A 12414-nucleotide genomic window follows, 5' to 3' on the forward strand; every position below is an offset into this window, starting at 1 on the left:
TACATAGTCATGCCATTTGACCTCACCAATGCCCCAGTGGTATTCCAGGCACTGGTAAATTTTGCTTTCAGGAACCACTTACGCTTGGTGTACCTGGAAGTTGCACTTCCCATTACCTTAATAAAGAATCATTGCAGCGCTGTGTGTAAGCAGTACTTCTGGGTCTCTTATTAGTGTACGTCACAAAATATAAGTTTATGAGTAAAGAAGACAAACTATACTATTTAGGAAGTTGAAACTGTATTAGGTTTTTGGTAGTCAAAGAAATTTAGGAGAATAGTTATTTTTAAACAGATTATGTTGATCACATTTATTTTCAGTAAGTGTCAAATGTTATTAAGTAGAGACTCCTGATTTTTTTCTTAATCTGAGTATAAAAATTCTATGGTATAATATGACATATAATATGATATGATATAAGTCAAAATTGTTAAACTACTCTGTTAAATTTTAAGAATAACAGTACAAATTCTGCTATGTTACTTTAACACTGTTGTGTTTTCGCTTTACCTGGGATTGCTTAAATGTGTAGACAAAAACCTTTCCTTCCTGATCCACCTCATTATGCAGTGGAGCAGAAACAAGTAGAAGATCTGAATTTGTATTAGAATCCAAGTCCACCACACATAACTCAGCACCATAATAGGCACCAATTTGAGGCTGTAAAAAAAAAAAAAAGAAGATAACTGGATGTAAGTTTCTGATCCAGGAAAATGCACTATTTACATCCCTAGGATTGAATTCTGTGTAGCAGAGCTGTGAGGAAAAATTTATTAAGTGATGTATTGCAATGCAGCCTTTTATAATATAATTAGATCACCTCAGGAGAATCCAGTGAATGAACAGTGCCTGTAGTGTCTGATATGATCACTTTGCCTGTGTGATTATTTCTTGGAGCTCCCTGAATAATGTATTTATTCGGCCTTACATCTGCTACTGTCATGGAATAACCTGTGAACACAGGAGAGGCAGTCAGGAATTATGCTTAATTATATTATATATTTACTCCCTGATGTACAGTATATACAGATATATAATACATATGAGGTGATATCCAAATGATCATGTTGAGAGGTGTGGCCTCCATGGTCAACACCTCGAGCCCTTCGTCATGGTTCTCAAATGATTCCTAAACATTTCTCGCAGCCTGAGAGGGCGCTCTGCCCTGTATGAAGTGGACAGTAGCCGTATATGATAACATTTTGTTTTTTACTTGTTTTCTGCGAGGTTTATGTTTGTGTTTTGTTTTGCATTTCATACTTAAAACTTTTACATTTTTTTTCCCCATTAATAATCCTAAACATTTGTTTCTTTGTCTTCCCGACATGTTGTGCCTGTAGCCCATTAGCCCGACTACCACTAGTGTTGATTACATTGCCTCACACAGTTTATCTTTACCTGCTCTTATAAGCACTATTTCATTTGTGTTGTCCTTTAAGCACAGGCGGGGACTTGTTCAAGTTGCAGTTAGGATTCAGGTTTAAATCATTGAAATAGTAGAAAACCTCTACTATCTCTTCCGCTGGCCACAGTGTATAGACCCCCAGTCTATAGACTCCCCTATGTTGAGGACTTTATGAATTTCTTAACTGAAACGAATTTAAAGAATTACAAACACAATTGGGGCAGTCCAACCTCTAAGAGCATTTCGTGATTCAGTCTCATCTAAAGCTATCTAAGCTCCACAATTATTTTCCTATACTTTGCTTTACAAGTATAGGACAGAAAAAGCTAGTCTTATTACCAAAACCAAATCAACAACATATCTGTTAGATCCCATTCTAATTAAATTACTGGAAGAAGTGTTACATACTGTACAGGTGGTGAGCGTCTTCTCAATATTATTAACTCCACGCTATCTTTAAGTCACATCCCTATACCCCTCAAGTTGGCAGTTATTAAGCCCCTCAGTGAAAATCCTAATTTCGATCCAAATAAACTATCAAATTACAGACCCATTTCAAACCTTCTGTTTATTTCTAAGATTTTAGAAAAAAATTGTGTCAGCCCAGTTATGCTACTTCTTACAAGAAACCATGTCTTTGAAGAGTTTCATTTAGGTTTCAGGCCCCATCATAGCACCAACCTGCTATAGTTAAAATCACTATATTTCTCTGTCAGTTTTCCTAGATCTTAGTCCTGCATTCGGTACTATAGATCATAACTCTCTACTGGATCACTTACAGAATTACATAGGCTCAGGAACAGCTTTGTCCCCGGGTTATAATGCGATTACCTACGATTTTACAATCTTACAATGACAATAGTGATAGAACAAAATTGTAAAAATATTGTAAGTTTTGCATAGCAGGCAACAATAGCTGCATATTCTCCACCCTCCACTCCTGAACTGGCGCTCGTCCACACGCCCACTGCCACATACATATATCCTTTGCTTATACCTTTACCTACGCAATGGTTTGGCTTTTGTACAAAATATAAAAAATGACCTAAATGGCTTAGGTTGAGGTTTGAAAGGATTCTTGCCTAAATAACTGTCCTCATTGTCACCCTTCTGAAAGGTTCCTGAAGGTTCTCCACTGTTGTACCTCTGATAACCACCTTTCCACTGAAAGGCTCCAACTGCACCCATTATTATTTGTCCCTAAAGACACACACAAAAAAAAAATCTTCAAATAAGCTCCTGATATTTTATTTCTGTTGTAACATTTGGATAGTAGAAGAAGATAACAAGTGTATGAAACTTGGTGTTTATTTGCCAAGCAATTTAACACTGCATGGCATGGGTAATATCACAGAATTTGCTGTAACGACAATGAGCCAAGTTTAAATCTATACCAAATACTTGGTACTTTCAAAGATTGAAATTGTTAACACATATACATGGTTTAGAAATGCATATTAGAAATATAAATATATAGGGACTCTGAATGTGTGGCATAGAGACGCAGCGTCTCGTTCTCCGGTAGGGAACTAGGGTTACATACGTTACCTAGAGATGTTCCCTTTCAGGAACTTGAGTTGTGTCGGAACGCTTTGGAAACAAGAATCCAATAACACCACACCAACCAGTCCCTGACTAGTGGGAATGAGCACAGCTAGGTTAAAAAACAGAGGTGCCAGGAGTGGCACAGTGGTCAAGGTTGGAATGGAGCGGGGAGGGAGACCAATGGACCCGTAAGAAAACGCTATAGCGTCAATAATCCATCTGCTGAGCGTCTGCTTATGAGCAGGATGGCCTCTCCTCAGAGGGCTGCGGTGGACATAGCAGTCCAGTGCTCGGACCGGGCACAGCGGGTTAAATCTTTTGCGAACTGCTCCTGCAGAAACTCCAGCACTGAACCAACTGGGCAGTGGACTAAGTAAATGAAAGTACGCATCCTTCAGATCTACCGTGACAAACCTGTCCTCAGATCTGATTTGAGACACGACCTGCTTGAGGGTCAGCATCTTGTACCGGAGCCTCATCAAAGAGACGTTCAGCTGACGTAGATCCAGGGCGTAGATCAGCTGACGTATATCTTTGTGGGAACTATGAAGTGCTGTAGAACCCGAACTCTCTGTATGACGAAGGAACCAACTTGATTGCCTCCTTCCTCAGGAGAGTGTCTACTTCTCGTTCCAGGACCAGAGACTACATCTGAATCATATAACCTTGCTCTACAGTGTGCAGGACCCACTGGGACATGTCTGGCAAAGCCATTCAGGCTGCCAGGTTCTCCCTTAAGGGTTTCAGTCTTTCGAGACTGACCTCAGGTATGTCTAGAGGCAGGGAAGTCACCAGACACGGCTCTAGAGACGAGACTTCATGGTCAGGGTGAAACCCAAGGAGGAACCTTATTGGAGCTGGCCATACCCTGAAACACATTTCTTCGCAGTTTTAACAAACCAGATTTGAAGCCACAGGGAAACGGGCACCGAAAGAAGCAGTGCTACATGCTCTCCGGTCAACCCTGCACAGGTCGAGTCAGGACCTTTTGGCCGAAGCCCACTTCCTGGAGATGACAGTCCCCAGATCTGCCACCTCACGGTGCTTTGACCCAGGGCATGGGGGGACAGCACGTCGCAAAGCTCCGTCTCTGCACTTGCCGGTGCAAAGAGCTGGGTTGAGATTGGGGCTGCACTGCTGAGCGGCCACATGAGAGCTTGTCTGTTGAAAAGGGAACCCCAGTAACCGTAGCGCCGCTCTGCCTCAGCAAGAGTGGGACCGGAACTGCGAGGAGTGGGGATGCCCTCCTCAAAGAGCACCCGCCAGGGTATAGGCATGCAAGCGCAAAAGAGCTGATATCGCATGCTTCGCTTCCAAACAAGCCACACACAGGCTGTGTGTATCCCTTCCCGTAATAAAACGGGGGTAGAAAAGTGTGCTTGGTTTCCTTCAATGCCTTCATTATATATATTTTTTTTGACAGACAGACAATTAATTTACACAGAGCGCTTCATGAACAAACAGAAGCTGAAGCCGGCTTCTCTCCATGGGCGTTTTATACTTCCTGGTCGTGATGTCACCCCGCCGGTGACAGCCTCCCATTAATTTTGACTGATTGGACTTATTCAGAGCATGGACAGCACAGTCGTGTTCCCAAAGCGTTCTGACGCAGCTCAAGTTCCTGAAAGGGAAATCAGATACTGGATGCTGTCACATGCTCTTACCTTAAACCTTCGAAGGAATTGTCCACACTCCACACTTACACATTTTTAGTGTATAATTGTTTCCTCTACCACCAGGAAATTGAACAAAATAAAGCCAATATACATTAACTTGAAACAATATTCTGACAGCTCTACATTTGAACATTATGTTTCAATATTGTTGGATAAAGGTGTCCTAGATTGTTGGGATTTTATTAAAGGTGAAAAAACGCAATGATATGAAACATAACTTGTGCTAGTTAAAGCACAACTGAAAAGTTTAACCTACATTTTGAAAAAAATCGGCACTGAATCCATCCTGTGCAAATTCCATCTTAGCAGATTCCCCTGTAGTCTTGGTTCCTAATACAGCACAAATAGCAGTTAATGTAAATTCTTTCAATTTTCTTTTTTCAGCACCATACAATGAATACTGTGTGAAGAGGGCAATTGTAATAGGGGAAATTTTACACAGGTCAAATGTACTATACCTTCAATTGCAATGATAGTCTCTTCTAGTGCATTCCGAATTTCCTCCAGTACAGAAAAGTCATTCACTTTAAATACATGTTTATCATCTGGATCCGATGCAATAGTTTTCAACTCATTTTCTGCATCTCTGCTGTCAAAGGCACCGCCAACCTAGTGAAGTAAAAATCAGAGAATAAATAAAAATACTTTGTGAGTTCAACAGTATTCCACACATATTATATTTTATACATACAAACTATACATACCAAAAAATATATATATCTCTTTAACCTTATACAAATTATTACTAGAATTGAAGCATGTTAGCATTCTCTGGAGAGATTTGTCAACAACAAAAAATTAGTCTCAATAAAAAATTTTAGATGGTTGCTTATATTTTATTAAATTTATTATAAATTTTACTTTACATTTAATCATAATTATATGTCAAAGAAGTAATGAAATATCCTGGTTCAATAAATAATTTCTAAAATAACAAGCATTTTTCAACCCTGAAAAATTATGAACATGATCTATGCCTAAATATAAATGAGTTTTTAATAAAGTGCTGCCTGAGGGGGCAAAGAGTCATCCACTATAGATTTGTTCGTTGTGGACAGAGGTTATTCCAGAATCTTGAAAACTTGATGATATTTTGTACGGTAGATGATGAAATTGATAATTGACAATTTGATATTGAGGAATTCGCACTTTGATATTAAGAAAGATTATTTTGAAACTGTTCCACAATTTGTCTATGCAGTTTTTCACACATTCTGCACATCTTTAGTTGTGACTACTTATTCTTTTTTTTTTTTATATACAATCATCTTACTGACCTGTTGCCAATTATTCTAATTAGTTGCAATATTAAGCTGTTTCTCTTATACAAACACTTACATTTTATTTTCAGTTGTGAATAAAATATACAGCATATACAGTATACACACAATATTAAGAAAAGTTTGCAACAGGTCCAAAATTTTACTCACAGCTACTGTAGATAATTACTAATGTAAAAACTGTCTGGTTGGACAGTTTTTACATATTGAATAATAGATAATATCAATACAGTTAATAAAACATTCATAGCAGTCCAATGAATGGGTAATGTAGGCAAAATTCTTACCCCTATAGCATAGCGAATAATTTTCTTTTCCTCTGCACTGTTAGCAGCAGATGGTAGATCATACCGATCATGTGATTCACCATCAGTAATGACCACCAACACTCTGTTAGCTTTTTCTCTGGCTCCTGCCTGAATGGTAAATACTTCATTCCTGTGCAAAACAAATGCCTTGATAGCATTCACTTACTTTTGTGTAAGATGAAAATGAAACATAAACCATTTTGGCTTTTCATTTGTGATACTTACACAACTTTTTTGATAGCATTGGCAGTTCTGGTACCACCCCGAACTTGAGTGATACTTTTTATTTGATCAGTGTTGGAAAAGCTGTTGAAATGTATGTGTATTTTACACTCATTAGAATATTGTGCAACTGCAAACTGAAAAAAAGAAATATTCACAATAATATGTATTTAATATTTTTCACAGCATATTTTTTAGAGTCTATTTATGTAGCTAAATCAGTTCTCAAACTATTTAGTCTAAATCAGCTGCACTGTTTTTCTCTCTGCCGTTGTTCCAAAGTAAAATATCATAGTCAGATAGGTCCAGAAGGATATTATGCTTTATTAATTAATAAAAAAAATTACATAATACATAAATAAATAAAACAATAATCATAATAATTATAACAATGCATGCTTTCCATGCTAGTGCTAGTGCATATGTATTTTTTGTTGGACTGAGCAGGATAATGATGAACCTAGGTTTGTGTAAAAAATACATATGAAGAATTAAGAATTGCATTTTCTTATAAGATTTTAATGGCACTATTTGTTTTGCCAAATGTATGGTTATAAAAATGCCCAAACATACAAAGCCTCAATTTAATGGGATTGGATAGTGATAGTAGTGATAATAATAATAATAATAATAATAATAATAATAATAATAATAATAATAATAATAATAATAATAATAATAATAATAATAATAATAATAATAATAGTGATAGTGATAGTAAATTATTTTTCTTTTACCAAATGAAAAACAAACAGCAAACATCAACTAAAACAAAATGTTAGTGTAGTTTTACCTTTGTACTTAAAAGTGTTTATAAGAATATAGATTTGCGTTTATAATATTATAATATGCATAGTTATATGTATCAAAAATATATTCCTGGTAACAAAGTGTTCAATTATAATAAATCTAGAATAATTGAAATATGAATGCTTTTTTGTTGTTGTTGTTTTAAAACAGAAACAGTAGTTTTTTCTTTACATACCTGATAATCTCTTCCTTGAAATGCATCAACCATGCTTACAATAAATGTCTTCATTTTTAAAAAATCCTGCCCATGTACACTACCAGAGCCATCCATCAAGAACGCAATGTCTGTTGGTAATGGGCAATCTAAGAGTGAAAAAAAAAACCCATTATCTTAACAAAACAAGAGAAAAAAAAAAGAGAATACTGTAAAAAAAATACACAGAGTCAAAAGGTTTTAGAATAAAATACCTCTTAATTGTCTTGGCATAGGTTCTGATGGCAAATTGCTAGGATTTAGTGTAAAACACATGCCATTGTATGCAGTAAATTGCTTACAATGAATAGGAATGGTTGGGCCACAGACCTGAAAAAGAATTTTTTACTTTACTTATATCAGATTGAGACCATAATTCTGGTTAAAAAAATCAATTACAATTGTCAAAATCTGCTAAATCTTTTCAGATATTTTTCATTTCAGCTTAATATCCATACAGAAGCAAATAAAATGTATATTTTTGGGTGTTAAACTCACTATTAAAGATTAATTCTTACATGGAAATACAGAGAGCTTCAGCTTACCACTGTATTTGAAGTCTGGAGATCTTTAGTCATTGAAAGTCCAAGGGACATGTTGACAGCCTCAGGGGGCACTGTGACAAGATTCAACATGAAGGTAAATGCGATGCTTTTCAAGAAATGCTTTTTAAGAAATATCTTTAGTGAAATACCCTGAGTAATAAAGTGTGTATCCATTATTACCATTTATTGTTATCGGTGAACAGGTTCCTCGATTAACATCACAATTGTACACTTGACCTCTTTTATTCTGACTTTGAATAAGAGGATCACTCACAATCAAACTGAGAAGAAAAGGAAAATGAAACTGTATTTTCAAAAACTTACTAATGTCACTATGTTTTTGTTTACTCCACATCAAGTGTTGTTTAATTGACATTATTTTCTCTGCATCATCAAACCACATATATTTTATATATATAAATAAAATACAATTTAAATAATGTTAAATAGTCAAACAATGGAAATAACAAATATTATTAAAAGAATAAATTATTATATATTATAAATATATTACAAATATTAAAAAAACCAAAGCAATAACGTGGGATTAATGCAGCACACATTTCTGTTTTAGAAATTAAATTAAAACACGTTTTCTTCACAACCTTACTTTACTAAGATATAAAAAAACTAAATAAATAAAAAAAAAACAAATTACAATTTTTTTATCATTATACAGTTGTTTACTAAGTCTCAAATCAAGCACCAAAATCCACAATGATGCACTCATCCACAAAATAACCCTCTGCGGTCAACAAACGTGGCAGCTTAATTTATTTGTATACAAATTTGTAGAAACAAAACACGGTAATTTTGTAAAATAAAAAAAACAGACAGGGTGCGCTCTCTGCCGTCTCTGTCTGTCATTTCTCTTCACGAACACATAAATAAAACAACCTGGATTCACATCGAAAACAAATATTCTCTGATTATGTAATCAGTATGAAAGTTATACGAGGTACAGTTTCTCCGGTATCACCTTATTAACTGTCCGTGTGGAAACATAGCAAAAGTTCTGTTTGATGTCCTGATGATTCAAAACACTATATACAGTTGAAACCAGATATTTACATACACTTCAGAAAAAAAACACAAAAACTTTTATTTCTTTATTGTCATACATTAAATCAGAGTAATTCTGTTTTAAATCAATAAATATGAACATATTTTTTTTTTTTTTTGCATTTGTTAAATGTCAGAATCGAGCGAGGGAGAATTTTTATCTATTTTTATTATCACTTTCATCAAAGTCAGAAGTATACATAAACTTCCTTAGTATTTAGTGGAATTGCCCCGAAACTGTTTCACTTGGGCCAAACGTTTTGGGTATCCTTCCACAAGCTTTCTACAATAGTTTGCTGGAATTTTGGCCCACTTCTCTTGACAGAACTGGTGTAACTGGGTCAGGTTTGTAGGCCTTCTTGCTCACACTCGCCTTTTCAGTGCTGCCCACAAATTTTCTATGGGATTGAGATCGGGGCTTTGTGATGGCCACTCCAATACCTTGACTTTGTTGTCCTTAAGCCACTTTGTAACTAATTTGGAGGTATGCTTGGGGTCATTGTCCATTTGGAAGACCCATTTGCACCCAAGCTTTAACTTCCTGGCTGATGTCTTCAGATGTTGCTTTAATATATCTACATAATTTTCTTTTCTCATGATGCCATCTATTTTGTAAAGTGCACCAGTCCCTTCTGCAGCAAAGCAGCCCCACAACATTATACTATCACCCCCATACTTGACAGTTGGGATGGTGTTCTGAGGCTTCAAAGCTTCGCCATTTTTCCTCCAAATATACTGTTTATCATTATGGCCGAACAGTTACATTTTTGTTTCGTCAGACCACAGGACATGTCTCCAGAAATTAAGATTTTTTCCCTCATGTGCAGTTGCAAACTGTAGTCTGTTTTTTTTATGGTGGTTTTGAAGTAATGGCTTTCTCCTCTCAGAGTAACCTTTCAGCTAATGGCGGTACAGTATTCGTTTTACTGTGGATAATGACACTGTCTTACCAGTTTCAGCCAGCATCTTCGCAAGATCTTTTGCTGTTGTCCTGGGGTTGATTTGCACATTTCGCAACAAAAAAACCGTTCCTCTCAGGGACTCAGAATCTGTCCCCTTCCTGAGCGGTATAATGGTTGTACATTCCCATGTTTTTTATACAGTGGAACCCGGTTATGTCGATGTCCTAGGGGGTTGCCGAAAAGCATCAAGATAACCGATGATCGAGATAAACGAAAATCAATATGGCGGCAGTATATTAACGTGCTTGGAATTTCTTTATGTTCATGATGTGCGTAAAAAAATGAGACTGTGCATGCACGTGTTTTTGGAGAGTTTTTTACACAACAGCGTTGCCGCGATTTGTTTGATGAAGGCATGCTATAAAAATTTCCATACAGTACATGTTTGTTAACTGTCAGGACTCCACCTGCCACGACCCCTTCGGCGCCCCCTTCGGCGTGGCAGGTGCTTTCTCTGCCGCTTTCTCTGAAGCTCCCGGCTTCAATCGCGAACATATGGTGCTCGTTTAGCATCATCACCAGCTCCTATTTAAACTTCCACACTCTCACTGTCCGTTATTGTTGGTATATGTTGGTTCCAATTAACTCAAATGGAATCAATGAACCTATCAGAGGCTTCTTAAGCTCAGAATGTAATCATCTGGAGGTTTTTTTTGTTTAAAGGCACGATAAACTTAGTGTATGTATACTTCTGACTTTGATGAAAGTGATAATAAAAATACATTAAAAATTCTCCCTCGCCCGATTCTGACATTTAACAAATGCAAAAAACATGTTAATATTTATTGATTTAAAACAGAAAAAGTTTACTCTGATTTAATGTATGACAGTAAAGAAATTAAAGTTTTTGTGTTTTTTTCTGAAGTGTATCTAAATATCTGGATTCAACTGTATAGTTCAACACAATTATAAGAATATTTTGTTCTATGTTAAGTATGGTCTTAATAATAATAAACATACATTTGCATAAAGCATCCATATCTGTCCATGCCCATATTGATTAGAGTATTAAAAAAAACTTGAGAAGTAATAATCTAAGGTACATTTACAACAGATACAAATGTGTGATTAAGTTGTGATTAAGTTAAGTTAACTCATAGCAATCTTAAAAATATTAAATTAAATATTTTAATTGATTGACAGGTATAATATATATATATATTGAGATTTTTTATAAAACATTGTCAAACAGAAATGCCTTAGATGCGCATTAATAAAACAGCAGACAATTGTAGCAGCATATGCTCTGCCCTCCACTTATGAACCGGCACTCGTCCAAACAACTGCTGTCTAATACATATATACTTTATAGTTTATACAGTATGGTACTGTACATTTCTCTCTTTAGCTAAATTATACAACTCATAATTATAATAATTGCCCAATCAGAAACTTTGAAAAGTCTTTAAATCACTTTCCAGACTGTTTAAAGGCACAGTGAACTTGGCATATATAAACATTTTAGCCTTTCTAATTCTGATATTGTGAATTAAAGCTGAATGACTCTTATTTAAGTACAGTAGTAGTCTGTATTGACATGAAAGCAAACGTATGAAACAAAAATGACAGTAGAAAGGTATCTTTGAGCTACTAAGTATGTCATGTTTCTTACCTGTTAGTGGCTTTCTGTATTACTTTGTAGCCAAAGGCTACGTTTTGGGTTGGGCTAAAATTTTTCCATGGATTTGGATCGATGTTGAAAGCCATCCCTGGCTGAGAAACTATAATTTTAAAACCCAGATGCATAAAAAATGTTAATAATGTACAAAATTCATTGTAAAATTAATTTAATGACATTTTCTCTATAGCATTAAGGCAAGAAAAAACTCCCTTGGTATGAGAGTATGAGAAAAACATTTTGAGAGGAACCAGACTCAAAACACCAAGAGTGTGATTATAAATCATTATTACATAACAAGCACTAGAGAGTGAGAAATATCATGAGCACTGAAGTGTGTGATTTTAAGTAATGTCCTTTCTACAGTCTGCTACAGTCAGTTGGAGTTGGGAATCGGGAGTTCCTGAGCAACTCAGAAATCACTGTGGATCAACAACCGAGATCGTTAGAGATTCAATACCAACTCCTCCATGCCAGAGCCTTTAAATGTTCAATGATGGAGAATCATTATATTCAGAATTATTTAGAGTATTGTTTAGTAGGTTTAATTATCCTCTAATCCAATGTCTGGATTTAATTTGCAGTTTATTGTATATAAGTGTATGTGTTTTTTTTTTTTTTATGAAATTGGAAAGAACCTAATAATTAAACACATACAGCACCATGTTGTCAAAGATTGAAATTGTGTACAAGGGTCTAATTGTGATGGTTGGATGACTATCTCCATAATGATAGTTATCTCACAAAATCTCCTTATCTCAAAAACAACACTTGCAGATGATCTTTTT

The 12414-nt window shown here is 35.6% G+C and overlaps 1 protein-coding gene across 3 annotated transcripts in view; it reads right to left on the minus strand.

Annotated features, from left to right (window-relative positions):
• LOC310734703 (integrin alpha-M-like) overlaps positions 1-12414 on the minus strand; it is a 266739-nt gene that overhangs the window by 214925 nt on the left and 39400 nt on the right. For 2 of the 3 annotated variants that reach the window (XM_083557074.1, XM_083557072.1), the window contains 12 exons: positions 11621-11729; positions 8165-8265; positions 7985-8055; positions 7655-7769; positions 7422-7549; positions 6440-6573; positions 6194-6344; positions 5085-5235; positions 4883-4956; positions 2488-2605; positions 821-951; positions 511-660 (listed from right to left, as the gene is read on the minus strand). The exons of the other annotated variant lie outside the window; for it this stretch is intronic. In XM_083557074.1, the coding sequence (XP_083413200.1) occupies positions 511-660; positions 821-951; positions 2488-2605; positions 4883-4956; positions 5085-5235; positions 6194-6344; positions 6440-6573; positions 7422-7549; positions 7655-7769; positions 7985-8055; positions 8165-8265; positions 11621-11729 (1433 nt within the window). The remainder of the gene's footprint in view (positions 1-510; positions 661-820; positions 952-2487; positions 2606-4882; positions 4957-5084; positions 5236-6193; positions 6345-6439; positions 6574-7421; positions 7550-7654; positions 7770-7984; positions 8056-8164; positions 8266-11620; positions 11730-12414) is intronic. 3 annotated transcript variants of the gene reach the window in all.

This window comes from Silurus aristotelis (genome assembly GCF_946808225.1).
Source record: "Silurus aristotelis genome assembly, chromosome: 12".
Classification (NCBI taxonomy): Eukaryota; Metazoa; Chordata; class Actinopteri; order Siluriformes; family Siluridae; genus Silurus; species Silurus aristotelis.